Consider the following 21,508-nt stretch of genomic DNA (forward strand, 5'->3'; position numbering starts at 1 on the left):
AGATGAAAGGACAGGGCCTTGGGTGGAGGGAGCAATGTCAAGAAAGGAACAGAAGTGGGAGAGCAAGGGACATGTGTTACAAGTAGCCAGGTGTTCACCTTGTTTAGAGCAGTGTTTCCCAAATATGTTCAATCTCTGTCACAATTACTCAACTCAGTAATTGTAGTACAAATACAGCCACAGACAATACATAAACAAATGAGTGTGGTTGTGTACTAATAAATTTACGTACAGAAATAGGCCTAAGTCCAAATTTGGCCCATGGGTTCACTAACCTGTGACATATAGAGTATCAAGAAACAGTATTGGAAATACCAGTGGGGAGGGGCTCATTTTTGAAGCCTGTTGCTTGTTTAGCTTTGACTTTGGGACTTGACTCAGCTGGAAATAGGAAACCGTGGTCTGCACAGGAGGGAGGTCTGCCTGCAGCCACTTTCCAGCAGCAAGCTTTGCTTTCAGACTGTTGTGCTGATTGCAAAGTGTAGGCTGGACCGGAAGGAAATTTTACAAGTCTGTCACTGTTATACTTGTCTGTCATTTTCCTTTCAAGGAGCAGAAGAGATTTGTCAAGGCATAGAGCCCTAACAGTATCGCCTCCTCCAGCATTCTTCAGGTTCTAGTGGCATTAGCATGATTTGACAGATGAAGCTCTTGAGCCCAGGAAGTAGTTAAGTGACTCACCCAGGGCCCCAGCGCCTGGAAAAGGCCTCCACTTGAGTTAAACCACAATTGAACTGAAAAACAGTGCCCTGCGGTGTGTGCCGCTTTCCACGGTACTAATCAGTCTTTCCGATGAAAGCAATGACTAATGCCATCTCTCCAGCACTCGACCGTAAATGACTGTTAGAAGGCCTGAGGAACTGGACCACTCAGTCTTGGAAGGAGAAAGTGGCTTCATTCTGCTCTTTATTAATGCTGGTTCTTAGACAGGCACTGAGCTGGTTGTGTAAGAATCACCTGGGAAGCTTGCTAAAAATATAGATTTTCTATCCTACCTTTATTTGGAATCCCCAGCAAGGTAGAGCCTAAGAATCTACGTTTTAAATAAGTGTCCTCATGTGATTCTGGTGTGCAGCTAGGAGAAGGAAACAGTGCTCCAGTGAGAACCAGTATTTGTTTTTCATCAGGAAGGATAGAGTGTGCCTGAGATGCCACTCCAGGTTTGGTTCAGGAAGTCGAGAGACCCAGGAAAGTGAGGCTGATCATTACATTCAATCCCTCACCTGCTACTTACGGACAGGCTACTTGGCCTCCCTGACCCCTTACAGTTCCAACCTGTAGAAGTCAGCTGATTACAGGAGCTCCCAATCCACCTCGGGATATAGGTTTCAAAATCAAGTGAGCTAATTAGGGTAGGAGAACACAGAGAGATGGAAGGGTTTTAGGCATGACTCTGGGGAGATGCTTTTTAAACTCATCAATGCTTTCTTGAGTGGAGGCCTTTTTCAGTGCCCCTGGGGCATGGAGCTGTGTACCAACTAGGAATGCATAGTTCAGTGCCAATAAATTTTGAAAATACGGATCTGCCCCAGGCTCAAGAATGCCAAGTTTTCTTGTCCAAGACGAACAGGATATACCCTGAGTGTAAATTTCCCTTCCCGGCATCTTGAGCTCTCAGAACTTTCCACGGTTAACATGCTGATGATAGAATCAGAGTTCAAGCTTCTCTCCCATGGAAAGGTCCAGGTCCTGGACAATAGGAAACCTGTATTTACTGCTCTCTTAGAGAGCCAAGGTCATTTCAGAAGCCAAAGCATCTTTTGTGCTAGGACCAGGTACTCATTTCTGGGAAGGACTTTGGAAAACTCTTTACAGATAGAAAGGAGATTTCATAAATCCTTAGATTCAAATAGAAGAAAACTATTCACCTAAAAAATGTCATTCTGCCTACTTTTCTAATGTTCCAAATTAGAATGAATCTGGACTTGTTCCCATACACAAAAGGGGACGTACTAAAATGCTAAAACTAAGATCTAAAAAAACCCCAAAACTTTGAAGTTTGGGGGCATTTGTTCATGATGTGCTACTGGTTTCCACCAGTGTCATCAGTTTTCTAAGAAGTCATACCATCTGGGGAGTGTATGAATTATAACATCACAGGTAACATAAAGAAATGCCCTGTTTGTGAATGCCTGGAAGAGCTCCAAGCTGACCACTAGCCTGAGTATTACTATTACTTTTGTTATGTATTTTTAAAAAGCTAATGTCAGTAACCGTACAAATTTGTCAAATAAAATCAGGCAACACAACAGTGTTTACTCTTTCCAAGAAAGTGCTCTCTGTTGAGTTTTTCACGGTAACAACAGTTATCTTTTTAAGTGAGCACTTAGTATGTGCTGGAGTATTGCTAAGCTTTTTGTATATGTCCATTTCTTTCTGGAAATTTTGAACTGAATTCAAGTCCCCTGGTACCAACATGGCATGCCCATCGTTGTCACACTGTTTCTACTCTGAACTCTGGAGGACAGCCTGGTGCCCTTGAATTTGGCTGTTTTTATATCTGCCCAGTTTCTAGCACAAAAGGGAGAGGCCCAGAGTATGACGATATTTCATGTCAGAAGAAATCTCAAGTATCTCTCTAGTCTTTTGAGATTTTCTGGATCCCTCTGCTTGCCATGCATTTGTAAATGCCCCAAGGCCAGGGGCCGAGTCTGTCTTGTTCAGCTCTATTTCTTTGATATATGGCAGGCTTTGAGTGTTTTTAGGGTGGATTGAAGAATGGAAGGAAGAAAGGAAGGATGGAGGAAAGGCTGCAAAGATGGATGCAGGGTGGGTGGAAGGAAAGGAGGAAGAAAAAATGAATTTCCATTTTGGTATTTCTTCTTTGCATTATTAGTATTTATATTTTTATCATTCTTGAGTGCTTGTACTTTTGGAAATATGGGCATTAGGGTATCTCAAGATTTGTGAGGATTCATAAAAACAAAACCACTCAAATGCAGACCAGTGGGAAGGTGATGAACAAGGAGGTTATGAATTATAGTAAAATCAGAATTATATAAAATTTTAAAATAGATTTTTGACATTTTCAATCATATCATTATTAGGTCAAATTAATAGCTAACAAAGTGCTTCTAGGAAGACTCCTTCCCAGACCCTGTGTTAATGAACAGATTTAACATTCTCAACATTGTTAAGTATTTATAATTCATTTTATTAACTTGATTATTTCGTGTGTGTGCGTGTGTGTGTGTGTGTGTGTGTGTGTTTGTTGGGGGTGGGGTGCAGGGTGCTGACAATGACCTGTAAATAGCCATATTCACCAGTAGCCAGGTTCTCGCTTTAGTGATCTTTTGTATGTGCAAAATTCTTACAGCCTTTAGCACATCCTCTACTCTATTGTCTTACGGTTTATATTACTGACTTATTCTCCAGTTGCTTTGTGAATGGACATTTTATTTCCCCTAACAGTTAAACATTTATAACGTTTGTTAACAGTTTATAATAGTTAAATGTCCAGGTCAATATTTCTTCCTTCATTTAGATTTCACGTATCAACTGTGTATATCCTAACTCAAGATTGGGTTCCCCGTAGTGCTGTTGAACAAATATTGAATAGGTTTAACTGTCTCTTACTTATAGAAGTATTTTATTTAATACCATATATTTTGTAAGAGACATAATAAAGGAAAACTTTAGTTCTTTCCCTGTTTAGATCATCATTAACTCTTCAGTTGGCAGTTTTCACAGCTGTCCAGTCTTGAAGATAGAGAAGGAGATATCTGTGAATTTCAGGTAATTGAAGTTCTACCACATTTCTTTCTCTTATTTCTGGCCAATTTGTGTAAATTTGGCTGGGTCGCAGATGTGACGTAAGGCGGCTGTGATGACAGCATTATCAGCGCTAGGAGAGCAGTTTCTCTGCTGGGCTGGTTGAAACAGTCTGTGTGCACATGTGCAATTCAATCTAGGCTGGGCCAGAGGTGCTGTGATTGACACCCCCATGAGCCTCCTTGTAAATGCTGAAAACTGAAACTCTCGCTGGCCCCTCTGTAAACTATCAACCCCTGTGCTGGGAAAGAGAGCTCCCACAGGAGTGGGAAGAATGCCTCCATCAAAAAAAAAAATTCCTTTTCTTGGGGTTGCCATAATTCCAGTTCCATTGACCCTACAATTCATCCTCCAAGCTGATGAAAAGTGGCAAGAGCGGCTGTCGTGTGATACCCCAGTGTGGAGCCGAAACGAAGGAAAGGGGCCTCTGAGGCTGTGTCCACACTTACCAGGGTTTTCTGGGGCTGGGAATCCTGTGTGCCACGGATTGAAGAATTCCAAACAGGTTTCTTTCCACAGTGTCTACTAAGAGACTTTTAACAAGGGGGCTCGTCTCTTGGTATTTCAGATGCAATCCCAACGTTGTGCTTGGAGGCTTCCCCGCCTTCTCTCCCCTAGTTGCTGGGTGGCCTCACTGAGAACAAAGTATAATGACTACAGAGTGACAGATTCTTAGTCCTGGTGGTGGTGCAGGCCTTAAACCTGCTGGAGAGATTTCTGGGTCAGCTTACGACCCACCAAGGGACAATTCTTAGAGAGTTGTGTTGTTCCCATCAGCACTGGTGACAAAGAAATGGGATGGGACGTCTGAGTCAGGATGTCCCACTGCCCCTGACCTTCCTGTGCTGGCGTGCTCGTGGGAGGGAAGGGCGTCAGCTGGCCGGCCTGCACGTTGTTAATGCTTTCTCCTCCTCTGGGATGGATGGCCTAGCTGCCTCAGGGCACGTGCTAATGAAGCAGCACTAGTACTTGTTATGTATTGTGCACCTCTTCAGTGGTAGGTACAATACCTAGGGCCTCCTATACATCATTTCGTTGAGACTTCTCAACTATGAAATGAACCAGGGGCCATAATGACCCCCATTTTACAGATGAGGTCATTGAGGCTTAGGGAGGAAAGTCAAGCTGCCAGCCAGGCTCACATGGTAGAACCAGGATTCAAACCCAGTCTTACTGGCCCCATAGTACTCTGCTGCCCCTTTTTAAGGACATGCTGAGGGATCCTTTTCTCCCATCTGGTTATTCTTTTAGATGGGGATGGGATGAATGTCAGGGGACGTGGGAGATTGGTGTCGTGTAAACAGAGCAGCACCAGGAGTTGACAGACCCGGCTCCAATCTTGACTCCCCCTCTCTGTCACTGAACTACCCCCCACAGATCACTTAACTTCTCTGGGCCTCAGTTTCCTCATTTATAAGATGAATCTGTTCAACGAGATGATGTCTAGTTTTTTTTTTTTTTCCAATATAGCTTTCCAGGTTGTTTCTAGCTATTGGTGAGGAGTGGATCTGATGAATTATATCAAACTATGTACTAGAGTTTCACTTAATCATTTATTTATTCATTCAACGAATGTTTACTGTGCATTTCCTATAAACCGGGGCCAGGATAGAATGACAAGTAATGTCAGACGCAGGCCCTTCCCTCGTGGAATTTACAGGGTGTTACTATGGTCAGGGTATTAGCCAAAAGCCCTGCAGTGTTATTATGTCAAATGCTATCATCATCATCAAAGTTATCACATAGCACTGGGAGCCAGTATGCCCACAGCACAGCATGAGCTACACCTATCAGTTACCACCATCCTACCTTTCTGAGCTGACAGCCGGCTCTGGCCCGCTTACACGCAGAACAGCTTTGCTCTCTAATTGGGAAGCATTTTAGAGCATTGATTTTTAAAAACTCATTTCTTCTTAAGCATGAAAAAGCTATAATTTTTCCATGAGCCCTGCTCTATAGCCAGATTTAAAGAGCTGAATACGAGCACTTTGAGACATTGGGAAAAAAAAAAACAAAACCCTGTCACAATTCAATAGCGTGTTCTCAAATCTCAAATTCCCTGCAAGGGGTACCACCCAGTGTTCCCTCATAACTTCACTATTTTTAAAAGACAATCCTTGTCTTGAGTGGATGAAAAGAAGATGGGAAGAATTTCACTGCAAATTAATGAAAATATTTGTAAATGAAAATGGTAAATCTATAGGAGAGGAGAAGTAAAGGGAGATTTGGCACATTTTCCTGAATGTCTACTGTAAGGAGGAGGAAGTGCAAATCCATTACCCAGATCTTCCAAAGGGCGGCCTCAGCTCTAACCACATGGGGCGTTTTATGTGCTGCATTGCAGCTCCTGAGGACCATGGTCATGACCGGGCCATTCCAGTAATAGTTATGTCCGCAGGCACTGCAGCCAAACTGCCCAGGTGTGACCCTTCTTTTCACCACTTAGTGGCCATGTGACGTCATACAAATTACCTTGCCTCAATCTCTTATCTGTAAAAGGAAGCTATCAAATTGTCAACATTAGATAATAGAATGGAATTTATCTTGCTGTGTAATTCTGCTTTAAGAGCAAGTATATATATATAAATATGTTTCCTGTCATTTCTGGCTCTAGGAAGTATGTGTGCTAGGGTATGTGCTGAATGTGCACATATCCTAAAAACCACCAGGGACCTCTTTGAGCGAGCGGCCTTTCTTATCAGATGGCCAGCCACTCTGGTGTGCCTGGCATGGAGAGGTTTCCTGAGATGTGGGACATTTAGTGCTAAAACAAGGAAAGTCCCAGACACAGCAGGATAAGTTGGTTATGCCAGATTTGGCAAGGCCCTCACAAGATTTTCAGACAAAAGGGGCAGGGAAAAAACATGCTGATGAATCTAACTCCAGTGAAAGGCCCCCACTGAGTAGGGCTACTTACATCCATTGAACTAGAGACCAGTGTCCACATTCCTTTAGTGCCAAATTTGAGCAAATAGAGGAGGAGGCCTGGTTCACTACAGCTAAGTAATTTGCCAACAGTATGAGACTATTTTGAGTAGCCTCCTCTTAAAACAGTGGTTCTCAACTCTGGCTGCACATAAGAATTACCCAAGGAATTTTATTTTTAATATCAATGCCTGGGTCTCATTGCCAAAAATTCTGATTTTATTGGTCCAAGGTGGGGCCTGAGCATTGGTATTTTAAATAAGTTTCTTAGGTGATTCTATTGGGCAGCCTGGTTGAGAACCACTAACTTATTGCCAGCTTGGAGTTGGCAACAGGTGTGAAGTGATTTATGCTTTCCCAGTGGACAAATTCAGACTTTCCTGATCTGAATGTCAGCTGAGATGACTTGATCTGTCTCTTAGTAATATGTGTGATGTTTTACTGAGTTGATTTGCCCATGTTGGCACTTCCATTTGAGGAAAATTCCTTTCTGTACCCTTTTTCCCTTTTCTTTGGTGAGGTCACTACCCTTACTGGTGTACTGCCTAGCTCAAAGTAGTATGCTTTTAAAGCTTGAGAAAATTCAAAGTCTAATTTGGGGCAAGGAAAAATAGGGATATTTCTGATGAGAAAAAAATAAACCCTTTTTTGGTGCCAGTTTTTGCTGGCATTGTGGCAGAGCTGAATGTCCTCCTTTTGGTGTCTGATGGGGCCCATGGCTGCTTCTCCGGCTGCTCAGAGTTAAGTCTGAGCAGGTTTTGGGCTGGGCTGGGCTGGCCTGGATGGAGGAAGGCCAGTTGAGTGGTATTTACAGGCTTTGGAAATAATGGGTAAAGCCTCCTTGCAATGTTCTAAACCAGGTGAGAAGCTCTGGTCACACCACCAGCCAGGAATCCAGAGGAAGGAAACTTAAAAAATTTACTGTATTATTCAGTGCTAAGGAGAAATGAGCTATCGAGACATGAAAAGGATACTTAAGTGCCTATTACTAAGAGAAAGGAACCAAACTAGAAAGGCCATATACTGTATGAGTCCAATTATATGATAATCTGGAAAAGTCAAAACTATGATGATAACAGGACTAGTGGTTGCCAGGGGCTAGGAGGGAGGGCAGGAGGACACAGGATTTTAGGGCAGTGCGGCTATTCTGCACGATTCTATGAGCTTGGATACATGTTTGTCAAAACAAAGAGAATGTACAACACCAAGAGGGAACCCCAACATGAACTATGGGCTTGGGTGATGGTGTGTCAGTGTAGGTTCATTATCTGTAACAAATGTCCCTCTCTGTGTGGGAGGTTGATGGTGGGAGGTTGTGTTTGGGGACAGGGACTATTAGGAGAACTCTGTACTTTTCATCCAGTTTTGCTATGAGGCTAAAACTGCTCTAAAAAATCTGTTAAAAAAGTGTACTGGCAATAGAATACATGTGTAAATGTTAGTGTGGAAGAATTTTCTCTGGAATCTCATCTTCTAAAGGTGGAGCAGATGTGAATGTATGAAATGAGGACCTGAAAGAGCTGTTTTATTTGCTTTTTTCCCCCCGCCAAACAGTTGTTTAACCCTTCACAGTGTTGAGAGTTTGCCTGGGAGGAAGAAAGGAAGTTAAATACAGACTGGGTAAGCCCCTCTGCACCCCCAGTCAGCCATGCCCTGGGGGCTGCTGAGATGAATCAGAAGCTTTGTCCTTGCTAGTGGGGTCTCCCCAGGAGGTGAACAAACCCGTCCCCTAAGCCTCGCTTCCCCCAAGGCCAGTGTTGACAGCTCAGCAGTGCTCCCTCTTCTCTGGCCTCACTTTCTGTCAAGTCCTAAAGCCGTATATCCCTGATCCTAACCCCAAGACCTGAGAGCCCCACAAGGGGGTCCTCTTCAGTCTCTATGCTCTAAAAAGCTATTACTCAAGCTAAGACATGGGATGAGCAACAGGTTCAAAATGTATCACCTGTACATCAGTGGTATCGACCCCTCTAATATCCCAGCTAACTCTTGGTACATGGGATTTGATACGTTCAAATGTGAATTTCTACACAGCATTGACAACTTTAAAAGTTGTATTTTTTCCTTATAATGAAAGTAACACGTTTATTGTGGAAATACTGCAGAGAGAGGCAAACCATCTGCGGTTCCACTGCTTCGGAGATAACACTGCTAAGGTTTGGTGCATAGCCTTCTCCTGTTCACCTGCACACACATATAGATACATATCTGTGTGTGTTTTTCTACAAAAATTTACTGATTATTCTTTTTTGGTAAGCTGATTTTTTTTACATTTATTAAAATTGGACTAACATCATTCTAGGTGTTACCAAAGATTCTTAATACTTTGTCTACCCAAGGTTTTGTGTGGATTTTCCACAATTTCCTGTTCTTTACCTATTAGCATTCTTTTTTTTTTTTTTTTTTTTTTTTCAACTTTCCCTCTTCTTTTAGCTGCTTCAGTGAACGTCCTTTTAACTAAAGGTTAAGAAATGGGATAGTTGGGTCCAAAACTGGGCACTATTTTAAAGCTATTGATCATTGTTGCCAACTTACTCTACTGAACTGTACACATTGGCACTGGTACTTTGCTGGTACTAGGTGTTCCCCTGCTCCTAACGAACACTTGCTAATTTGAAAGTCCCCAAATAGGATTCCGTTTTATGGACTTTTCTTTGACTAAAGTGAGATTAAACATTTGTTTAAATGTTTTTGACTATTAATATTTTTCTCTTGAAAATTGTTCATTTGCACCCATCCATGCAGTTTTCTATGGGAATTCCTTTTTCTGATTGACTTATAAAAACATTTTTTTTATAGAACTTCTGTTAGTTCTGTCATTACTGTGAGCATTTCTCCCTTCCATTTTCACTCTGTTTATATTGGGGTTTTAGGAGACCATCTGATACCTCTGTATTTTCTACATTTCCTGTTTATCTGTCACTAATATGACATTATAGTTTACTTGCCTTAGAGTTATTAAAAGGAGAGTTGTATCCACAAAACCCTCTCCAAAGCGCCCTGTAAGAGTTCAGTGGAAACATCTGATTGTGCCGTCATTGGTGTCTCTATCCCCTCCTCAAAGAGCTGTAAAGAGCACAGTTAATTTTCGTTGATCATCAGCCCCTTATGAATCTTGGCAGTGTTTAACTTGTAGGCGAGGATATCTAAGATATTTAATTTATAGGTTAGGATATCCAAGCCAGTTTACCATTTACTATGCAGTTGGCTGCAAATAGTTGAGGTGGGTTTTTGTGGGTTTTTTTTTTTTTTTTTTTTTTGGATCCTGCTAAGAGAACTTTATGTCTCTCTGCCCTAAATTATGACATCTTATCTCACAGACTTAACAGCATCTAATGGATCTATCTCCAGGTAGTGTAGTCCAGCTGGAGGTTCAAGGAATGCAAAGCCCGTGTTTTAAAACAAAAAGGTATTTCTCTCTAGCCAGTAAATAAAAGTGATTTTTTCCAGCTATATAAGGACAAAAGGTTTTAAAATTATCCCACTGGGCAGGGCTTCCTACACTTGTTCTTTTGGCATTTGGCCACGGAGCTAACCCAGCACCTTCCAAATTTCTTCCATTTTTGTAGCAGTGTGCAGAGTTCCCTGGATGGGACCTGAGTCACTCCTTGCTGTGATGATTAAAGGCCCAGGGTCTTCTCAAGCTAGAGGCAGCCGCAGCCAGACATCCAAATGTGTCCTCAGCAGACCACTGATCAGTGTATAGAAGCAGCAGAGACTTTATCAATCCTCCTTTTAAGTATCTTTACTGCCCTCTCAAGGTTGTATGTTTCCCTTTTTGAGGAAAAAGCATTTAACATTTAAAACTGCAAATGAAATAAGAAGTATAAATGGTTCATAGCTTTGGTGACAAGTTCCCAAGACGTCTGCCTTAACTAAGGTATTGTTTCAGCCCTTTTTCAAAGTTTAAGCAGCTTTGGTCTCCCTTTTTGAGTTTCTCTGTATGTTTCATAGCCATGAAACCTGAGTACTGTTGTCCATTCTCATTGCTCTATTGCAAGAAGAAATTATCCACCCCCTGGTTTGAGTCCCCTTTCTTAAGACATTGCTATTGCTAGAGTCAGGATAAAATTATGTGAATAACTGAGGACAATTTGCCTCAGTGTGTATCAAGGAATCAGCACCATGTTGGTAGTTTGTGTGAATTACCAATAAGATCAACAGCAACAACCACTGCTTGTGACATCCCAGTCATTGTTCTAAATATCTAGGCATATTTAGTCACTTTATCCTGACAGCAACCCATGGGGTAGGGGCCATTATTTACCTATGTTACAAATGAGGACACCAAGTCACACAAAGGTAAGTGGCCGAGCCAGAATTTGAGTATGAACAATGTGACTGGAGAGCCTGCCCTCTGAGCTTAATTAAAGTCATACGACAACCCTGCAAGATGCCCAAGGGTGTCCCCATTTTACAGATGAGAAGCTGAGGCTCAGAAAGGTTGACACCTTTGCAATAACTTCTCACATGCCTGGGGAGTAGCAGAGTTTGGTTTTAAACCTCAATTCCAAAGCCTTCCCCATGCTTATTCCATTATACCACCCTTCTTACACTGCAACACATTTTTTTTTTTTTTTTTTGGTATTCAGGGCTTTGTTTGCTTTAGGGAGAGCTTACAATTGGCCAATAGACAGATGCTTACACAGGCCTCCAGCACGTTCTTCTGGGTTCTTTCTGCACAGGAAGCTGCGTGTTTCACCTGCACATTTCATTTGTGTGAATACCACAATATTTACTCCCTCTTTTTCTATATAAATAGCTGTACGAATAAGCTTCCCAGGTCCTTCCTGCCTCAGGGGCTTGGTGCTTGCTTGGGATGCTTTGTCACCAGATCTCAGCACGGCTGACTCCTACTTCTCAGGCGTCAGCTCAAAAGTCGTCATCTCAGTGGGGCTGACCTGGGCTACCTTATTAGTTTCCTAAGATTGCCATAATGAATTACCATAAACTGGATGGCTTAAAACAACAGAAAGCTATTTTCTTATAGTTCTGGAGGCCAGACAAGTCTAGGATCAAGGTGTTGGCAGAGCCACGCTTCCTCTGAAGGCTTTAGGGGAGAATCTTTCCCCACTTCTTTCCATTTCTGGTGGCTCCATGCATTCCTTGGCTTGTGGCAACATAAATCCAATCTCTGCCTCTGTCTTTACATCACCTGCTCCTTTGTATTTCTCCCCTCTCTGTCTTTTCTTATTCTAAGAACATCTGTCATTAGAATGTAGGGCCCACCCAGATAATCCAGGCTGATCTCATCTCACCATCCCCAACTTAATAATATCTGTAGAGCTGTTTCCCCAAATAAGATTGCATTCACACATTCTGAGTGGACATATCTTTGGGGGGGGGGGGCGCCATTCAGTCCCACGCTAAGTGAGCTACACTGCTCTAGGAAAGCAGTCTTTGCTAATGTCATGCTCTGTGACATCATCACCCAGTTCATTTTTTTCATAGCTCTTGTCCTTATTTGATGTGTCTTGTTCTTTCACCTGCTTTTCTGTTGCCTGCCCCCACCTACTTGAATTCAAGCTTTATAAGCGAAGAGCTATCTTGTTCACTGCTGTATCCTTAGTACCTAGACCAATGCTTGATGTATTGTAAGAATCACCCACTATTTACTGAATGAATGATATCATTAATCAAATGTGATGTCAACTCGGCTCTTTGAGCCTTTCAACAATTTCTAGGGTTTTATTTTATTTTTCAGTATTATTTTATGTTATTTGAATTTTAGTTGCATATTTTTGGAAATGTAAGTATATCGTGGAACATATATTTAACAGATTAGATAAATATGTGCAACCATTTCAATATAAAACTCAAGTGCTAACTGGTCTTCATGGTTTATTTAGCTTTTACTTTTCCCCCATGAACAAACCCTCAGCAGAATATTCCTTTCTGCCCTAGGCTCTGATCACCTCCGGGAGAAAGACGGCCTCTGGGCTGTCTTGGTCTGGCTCTCCATTATCGCTGCCCGGAAGCAGAGTGTGGAGGAAATTGTCCGAGATCACTGGGCCAAATTTGGCCGCCACTACTATTGCAGGTGAGAAGGGCAAGGGTCTCCGTGTGGACCCTAGGGAACTGCTCCTAGAGAAGGTTTTTAAAACCAGGAGCCTAGAACCTTAAGAAAGAGGCATCTTTCAGGAAAATCTGAGAAACACAGAGGCTAGAGCCAGATAATCCCCCGTAAGTGGCTGTGGGTGGTGTCAAGGACTACCAAACTAGGGGACACAAATATCCCCTCCCTTGGTGACGTCACTCTGTAATCTTTTCATCAGTGCCTATGAGGTGGGCAGCCATCCTGAGAGGAAATCTGAGAGGTCCTTTGGTGGCCGTGGATGTTCCACTGCCAGACCAGGGGCTTTTATTGTTGGTTTTCCACCCATAATTATCAAGGAAAGTCAGGAAGGGAAGAGACAGAAATTGCAATAGGTCAGGGTGCTTTTGTAATCCTCTCTCTAACTTTGTCCTACCTCCCCACTAATGGTCCAAACAGTGACCCAGATGCCTGAGCTGGCATCCTTCTGAAGGGACCACATGGTCCAGGAGCCCCAGATTTTGCTAAAGTTTTGTCCCCATGAAAGGAGTTACAGAAAAGTGAAGTATTACCCTGGGAAGGAGGAAGGGGAAAGGTCAGTGGCTAAGAACTTAGGGTTTGGGGGTCTCTACCACTTCCTGTTGTTGAAGAAAGCAGGAATCGGGGGCAAAGTCTTCTGGCTGTGTGGTTGCCTGCTAGATATGTGTACCTAGATATGCTTGGTATGTGTAAGTAGTACCAAGCTGTGGTTTAGGGTAGGAAAGGGTGTTAACTGTAGAGAATGTGGGGAGAGGGCAAGGGAATCCTGGGGAAATCTCAGAGGCTCTCTGTGTGTTCCGAACAGAGACTGTGGCTCATTTGCTTTGCTTACGAACAGTTAACTTTTGGATGTTTGGTTGTGCTTCAAGAGCTTAAGGGACAGAAAGAAAGCCTTAGACTTCCCTTATAAGGTGATTGTTTCTTCTCTTAAGAGGTCATTTACGTAGACAAATATCAGAGAAGAAGGAAGCCTGTGACAGTACTTATTAAAATCAAAGAGACAACAGTGGTCGGGGAAATGCAGACAGCACCATAATATTCTTGGTTCCTGTTTAGTTAAGAAGGCTGAGGATGTGATAGTTTGCAAATTATTCATTGTAGTATAAAATAAGGACTTTCAAGGCTGGTGGGAACTTGTTTTATTCACTGGTATTTCTAACAAGTGCCAAAAATCCTGTGGGCTTTTTTTTTTTTTTTTTTTTTTTGGCATACCAAAGGGACTAATTGGCACAGAGGATCCTTTTATTACCTGAAGCTGTTCCAAAAAATTCAACCTGATAAAATATATTATGATTGCCAGCCTCTGGCTTAGTGAGATCACTTTGAGTCAGGGATGTGTTCCTCATAATTTGTGGAATGATTATCTAGCTTTCTGCCAGTGTTTTGAAGACGTGGTGTTATGATAAGTGTATTTATAATATTGTTCATTTTTTTGTGGCCAAGAGCTTACATGATAATTACTCTTTTCATAACAAATACCATATTAGAGAAAATAATGCAATGGAGATTTAAATCCTTGTGGGACACTGAATTATGTTTTAGTTTTCTGTCCAAGGAGATAACAGAGATTAAAAAAAAATGGAAGGACAGAATAGGTAGAATGAAAGCAAACATTTCCTTCAGCCTCTGGGAAATGTAGGTTGAAAGTGCTTGTGAAATAAAATGATTCCTAGCCTGACTGTTTTGTTGGTGGGGAGGAGACAATTAAACAATTTTGGTTCAACTGATACTGAGCCTGAAGCTGTTATCTGAGAAGCCAGACGATTTTCCTTGTAGGAGTGGACCCCAGAAGGAATTCTCCATTTTAAAAGGTCTTCCCTTGAAAATGTGTTGGTAGTGGTGATGGTCAGGGGGCGTTGTTTGTGGAACACAAGAGGGGAGGGACCTGCCTGTGTATGAAGAAAATATAAAGGATGATGAGAGCTTGGGCAGCTGTTCTGATGACCTCAGCCATAGACTGAATGTGATCTATCATGTTATTGTGTTTTCTCAACTTCTAAATCTCTTTCAGTGCCTCTCTGTCTCCTACTAGACCGTCTTATCCCATCCTCCTGCCCTTTCTGTTTGGTTAGGTCTTGACCTTCCCAAAACACTGTCTTTGAGGAGAATCTAGGCTTAGAACACATACATTGCTGAGAAAGAATGTTCAGAGAGAGTTCCCTGTGCTTTGTTTCTAAGGTGGGGAGGACACACCTTGGGTCGGAGGGAGAGAATAAAAGAAAGGGATGTAGGTGAAGGGGACCCTTTGTTGGGCAGGGTATCACCCCATGTTCTCCATTTTGGCGAATACCCTGACATTTACTGGAAGTCTCCAAAGATCTTGGGTGAAAAAAAGGAGTATCAACTATTCAGATCTTCATTCAGTCACTCTGAGCACTCACCTCCTTTCCCTGTGTTGCAGAGAGCCTGGGTGTGAGATCCCAGCACAGCCACATGAGCACAGCTGCCCCTCCTGGGGCTTCCTTCTTAAACAGACCCCCTGGGTGTGTCATTAGGACTTGACATTGGGAAAGACCCTACAGTGTCTTCATGGTAGTGCATAAATGTTAAAGTAATTAATAGTTTTCAGCACTGGTGTCTGGCACCGTGCCAACTACTTGGTATGCATTATCATATTTAAACCCACAACAACAAATGAGGTAGGTGTTATTTTTGGTCTTTTTTTCCCCCTAATCACCTCCCAGCCTCATTGTTATATTTGATGTTCTTGGCTAGAAGGATCTTTTTTTTTTTTTTTAATGGAACAACTGTGATATTTCTTCCAAGTTTTCAAGAGAGTTTTATGGAACATTGAGTTCCCTCCCTCCGTCTCTCTTCTCCTGCCTTGATTCCTCTCTTTCCTTCTTTCCCTTCCTTCCACCTTTCATTCCACTACTTACAAAACACTGTTTATCAGAAGCAACAGAGAGGTTAGGGTATAGCTCAGTGGTAGAGTGCGTGCTTAGCATACACGAGGTCCTTGGTTCAATCCCCAGTGCCTCCATTAAAATAAGTAAATAAACCGAATTACCTGCCTCCCGCCAATAAACCCAACAGAAGAACCCCAGAAGCAACAGAGAAGAAAACAGGTAAGATCTCTGCCTTCCTGAGCTTACAGTTCTCATGGGCAAAAACAAGAAATAAGCAAACAAATATATATACAAATTAAATATACATTGAAATAGCTACTGAAATAAAATATAAAGGATGATGAGAGCTGGGGAGAGATGGAGGGAAGCTACCTTAGGTGGTTGGTCCGAGAAGGTCACTTTCTGGAGGTGACACTGAATTTGAAAACTGAAGGAAGAGAATGTGTCAGCTATTTGAGTAGCCTAAGGAAGAATGTACCAGGTAGAGGGGCATCAGACAGCAAGAGCAAAGGCTCCGAAGCAGGAAGGGCGAAGTGTCCTGAGGACTTGAGAGGAGTGGCTGGAACGAGACAAATCCAAGGCAAGGAGGTGGGCAGGTCTGATCCCACAATGCCTTACAGACTGCGGTTAGGGTTTTGATGTTGTTCTCAAAGTGACGGACATTTTGGAGGGTTTTAAAGGAAAGGACTGACATGATTTGAAGTTTTCAAGATCATGCTGGCTGCTGTGTGAGGACTGGATTGTGCGTGCGGGGGCAAGGGAGGAGGGGAGACCAGCTATGGGTGCTTTTATGTGCAATTCTTCCATGGAAACGAAACCAATGTGTAGATGGCCTTGGGAGGCTCACCCAGCTGCTGGTTCTCTGATTGGACTTGTGTTTATCCTGTGCCCTGCCCTCCCTCACCAGGTTTGACTATGAGGGGTTAGAGCCCAAGACGACGTACTACATCATGAGGGACCTGGAGGCCTTGGTCACAGACAAGTCCTTCATCGGCCAGCAGTTTGCAGTGGGGAGCCATGTCTACAGTGTGGCAAAGACAGACAGCTTTGAATACGTGGACCCCGTGGACGGCACCGTGACCAAGAAACAGGTACTTGCTAGGAAATCGCCAGGACAGGTTATCAAGCAGTCGAGAGCCAAGGTGTCCTCCAGCCAGAGAGGTCTTCAGGGGTGATCTACCCTGAGCCCTTCATTTTACAGATGACAGCCGTGTAGCTAGGAGAGGGGAAAGCCCTTGGGAAAGGTTGTTTACCTACTTAATGGCAGAGGGTGGAATAGAACACAGGGCCCTGGCTCTCTGTCCTGTGTTCTTTCCACTTGGTAACTGATGGCCAGTGCCACAAATAGATTTAGACCCAACACTTTTTCTGAAATGTTTGCAGCCTGCATTCCCTCCATACAGCAGTCATTACATGTGACAGATTCAGAAAAGTTTCCAAGAGCAAAAGATCCCTTTCCTTGGGACCCCCAGATGCAGGGATGTTTCACCTCTTATTACCTTATGTCACTGAGGAATGATAAGAGCTTAGTCAGATAGGTTTGCTACTCCTGTAGTGGAAGAAACAATTGAAAAATTTGCCCCATAAACCCAAAAGGAAGATTTATGGTTGAGAATTGTTACAGAAGGTAAGTGGCACAATCAGCCACAACTTCTATTATGATCTCATCCCTGTGAATTGTGTAAGGGACAGTGAAACCTATTACAATTATTTTTCTTCTCAATTTTATTTACTGGCTATGGCAATACTGGCCACTCTGGAAGCACATTTTAACATTTATAGTCTAAATAAGACACCCTGAGTAATGTTAAGCGAAGTTCCATTCTGAAATCCCCAAATTCTTATCTTCTTATACATGCTTGTCTAGTCATTGGTAGGTTCTGGACTTTATCTACTCATGCACAGCTTGTCTGTTGAGCTCATTTGTTTTGCCGTTAAATCTGCTAATACTCTGCCTTGTTTCTTCTCCAATGCACTCAGTATTTGGATGCTTTTTTCCTTGACTTTTCTTTAACTGTTCACATCAGGCTCATTGCTCAAATGGATCTTAAGTTTGGACTTTGATTTATTTCACGTCCCCTCAGCTTCAGCCCCGAGTATTGGTTTCCATTTTTACGTGGCATTTATTGACTTTCCCCCCCATACTCTTTCGTCTGTCCTGAAAGGTGGCCATAAATAGATGTGTTACCAGAACCTGCTCTTGGGAAATTCTCTAGTAATAAAGGAAGGATAGTTGTTCATCTGCCCAGATTCCAGGACCCAAGTGATACCTTCATTAGCTGGTGGCCCTGGATCACACTAGAGCTTCTTGCAGGTCTGGGTTTGGCTCAGTAAAGACCAGTTAACACTCAGCAGCATCCCTGTTGTCAGCAAGTCACAGATGGTTCTTTGACCACAGCTGGTCCTGTTGGCATAGAAGGGGAATTCTTCCACAGGTGGAGCCATTGCTAAACTTCCACTACTCATGGGATGTCTGTATTATCAGCATTTAATTCCGGGGATAGTTGAGTCTGGGGCATATTTTATGGAACATTGTTGCAAAATAAATATCTATTCCTAAAAGACATATTTGAATTTAAATAAAATAGTGTTATTTTAAATAGTCATAAAGTACTTTGGTGCTTTCATTCAGTAGATATTTCATGAGAGCCTACCAAATGCGTAGTATTGGTTTTTTCATGGTTCAGTTTTTTAATGTAAACATACAACAGCTTTATTGAGATATAATTCACATTCCATACAATTCACCTGTTTAAAGTGTACAATTCCATGGTTTATAATATATAGAGAGAGTTGTGCAATGATTACAATCCATTTTAGCACATTTTTTATCACCCCCCAAAATAAACTATGTACTCTTTAGCTATCATCTCCCTTCCTACCCCCAGCAACCATTGATCTATTTTCTGTCTCTATAGATTTTCCTATTCTGGACATTTCACAAAAGTGTATGTGGTCCTATGTGACTGGATACTTCAAGCAAAATGTCTTCAGGGTATATCCACGTTGTACTGTCTATCAGTACTTCGTTCTTTTTTATTGTCAAATAATATTCCACTGTGTAGATAAACTACATTTTGTTTTATCCACTTATCAGTTGATGGACATTTGGGGGTATTCTACTTTTTTGGTTATTATGAATAAAGCTGCTGTGAACATTCATGTAAGTTTTTGTGCAGACATAGGTTTTCAGTTCTCTTGGGTATATTACTAGGCATGGAATTACTGGGTCAAATGATTAGTCTGTGTTTAACCTTTGAAGAAACTGCCATATAGTCTCCAAAAGCAGTTGTACCATTTTACATTCCTCCTAGTGGTGTATGAGGGCTCCAATTTCTGCACGCTTTCATCAGCCCGTGTTATATGTCTTTTTGATTATAGAGTGCTATAATTTGAAAATAACCTACTACATTATGGATTATTTTAAAATTAAGATACAAGGAGACTTAACCTCCATAGGGGGAAGCAGAAATATGCTTTGCCTAGCAAAACCCGAAAGAAACATAATGCAGCATCTCCGTTTGTTGTGGGAGGTAGATTACTATGGTTCCCCAGTGTTCTCTCATGTCAGTCAGACATAGGTTTGAAGGTTGGCCTTGTCACTGCCGAGATTTGTGACTTTGGGCATGTTACTTAACTTCTTTGAACTTCAACATGATGAAGGGTGGTGGGATGGCATGCTGGCAATAATCACCATATTGGGTTATGGAGAAGGTGTGAGGAGAAAGAGTTATAAAGCCCTTAGGCACAGTAGCTAGTACCCATTTGATGCCCAAGAATTATCGGTACCTTCCCCCTTATCAGAGTCCTTAACTTGTCTGAATATCAGTTTGAGGAAAGAGCATGAGTGGCACTTAAGTGTGCCGTGTTAAAGTCAGAAAGTCTTGGATTTGAGTCTTGGCTCTGCCACCTCCTGGCTGGGTGATCTTAGGCAAGTTACCCAACCTCCCTGTGCCTTTTTCTCTTTTCTGTGGAAATAGGAATAGTAATTGTGGCTGCCTCATACAACCATTGGGACAATTCAGTCAGGTAGTACATATGAAGTCCTGACACATAATAAACACTAATAAACGGTTAACTAAAATAAGTTATGTTAAAAGAGCATCTTTGGGAAAGAAAGATTTGTAGCATTTAATGAGCCATAAATGATAAGAAAATCCAGGGTACAAAAACCCACAGGACAACATACAACTTTGTAGGGTGTCACATGAAGATGTAGGACTGACTCTTCATTTTCTGAGTTATCTGTGAATTAATTCAAACTCATATTTCTCTGCCTCCCCACCCCCTACACACATATACACTTTGCTTCAGAAAGAAGAAGGTTTTTTAAGACAGCTCAGTCTCCTTTTTGTCCTTCATTTGAAGTCAGTCAGGAAACAGACAGTGGGAAAAAAGCTGTTTCACATATATCTCTGGAGATACAGAAGAAACGCTTCTTCATCCAAAATGAAATTAAAATCCTGTTCTGGTGATAAGCTCCCCACCCCACATCCACACCACTGTTGTGGAAATGTTCAGCAAAGTCTATTCTTCTTGTGAGATCCTGTAGGGGTCATTCAAGGAGCAAGAAGGAAACCCCAGGAACCTCACTGCCTCACTGCAGCCTGTCGGGTCTATGGCTGCTTCCAAGTGTCCAATATTTTTCTAACCTTGAGCGCCAAGAGAAAAGTTGATGTGTGCCTTCCATTAAACAGGACCCAAGAGAGACTCTGATTTGGAAATAGCAATTTAAGGAGGCACAACTCAACAGCTGCAGCTTGTCTCTCCGTGGTCCCATGAGCCTGTGTCCCTGGTTATTTTCTGGTAAAATCTAGTCACATGGATGAATGGTGATGGTTTTGTCAAATGTGAGTGGGAAAAACAGCCAGTAGCGACTCTGAGAGTAGGGGAGCAGATTGATCAAATTGCTGACTAATTTAAGTGGTTCCCGGTTTATGCCTTGTAAAGAGATGGGAGAGATGAGGGAAGGTTAGGTGACTCCCTAAGGCCAGAGGTGTGGCCCAGCCTTTCCTCAAGGATGAATTCATTGTGCAAATATCAAGATTTTCCATGGTGCTTGGCACTCTCTCCCTTCCCCTCACCATCAACATCTCGGGGAACATTATCGATAACCAAGTTATCTCTTACCATTGCCCTCCCCATCTCCTCCTTGTAGCCATGATTATGAGACTCTTCGTGGCTCTGGGAGAAGGAGTACTCCAATCCTGGTGTGTTGAATGAAAGACAGTTTGACAAATGGTACTAGTACTGAGTGATGGTATATTGCCACTAGGGTGGGCATCAAGCCAGAACTATGACCTGTGTTTTGAAAATTAGCTTTGAAATGAGAAACCGTGACACTTTGTGGGCAAAATTTAACCGAGTCTCTATGACTCATCCAACTCCTTTATTTCTGTTTAACAAGATCAGAAATCATTAAATTCTATGAGTGCTGAAGTCATTTGCAAGTAAAAGTTCAGCTGATATTAAAAAAAAGAACTGATGTAAGTAAGTGCACACCAGTTACCTGATGTGGAAAAAGCCGAATCCAGTTTGATTATGTCAGGCTGACTCTGAGCTCATTAATACCTCTTCAAGTTACGCAGCCCGTGTGGAAACATTTTGATGTTGTCCTCAACCTGGAAAAAAATAACCATTTGAAATTATTTCGGAGAAGAAGCACACTTTGAGGACTGATTCTGAAGTCAGTTTGCTTTTAGTGTTGTTACTTTAATATGCAAGAAGGTGCCTGTATTTTTTAATTTCTGTATTTATAAATAATTAAGAAAGTGAATTGGCAGTCTTGAAATCACAGTTTAGTCTGGCACATAGTGCTTTAATATATACTGTGGTGTTGCCAACTCCTGGTCAACAGACATGGAGAAGTTTACTGAGGCCTCATCTCTGGTGA

General features: G+C 42.2%; 1 protein-coding gene across 1 annotated transcript in view; it reads left to right on the forward strand.

Moving 5' to 3' along the window:
- PGM5 (phosphoglucomutase 5) overlaps positions 1-21,508 on the forward strand; it is a 160,223-nt gene that overhangs the window by 102,101 nt on the left and 36,614 nt on the right. Inside the window, exons 8-9 of the mRNA XM_031449819.2 lie at positions 12,598-12,733; positions 16,523-16,706. Of these exons, the coding sequence (XP_031305679.1) occupies positions 12,598-12,733; positions 16,523-16,706 (320 nt within the window). The remainder of the gene's footprint in view (positions 1-12,597; positions 12,734-16,522; positions 16,707-21,508) is intronic.

The sequence above is a fragment of the Camelus dromedarius genome, chromosome 10 (assembly GCF_036321535.1).
Source record: "Camelus dromedarius isolate mCamDro1 chromosome 10, mCamDro1.pat, whole genome shotgun sequence".
In the NCBI taxonomy this organism is placed as follows: domain Eukaryota; kingdom Metazoa; phylum Chordata; class Mammalia; order Artiodactyla; family Camelidae; genus Camelus; species Camelus dromedarius.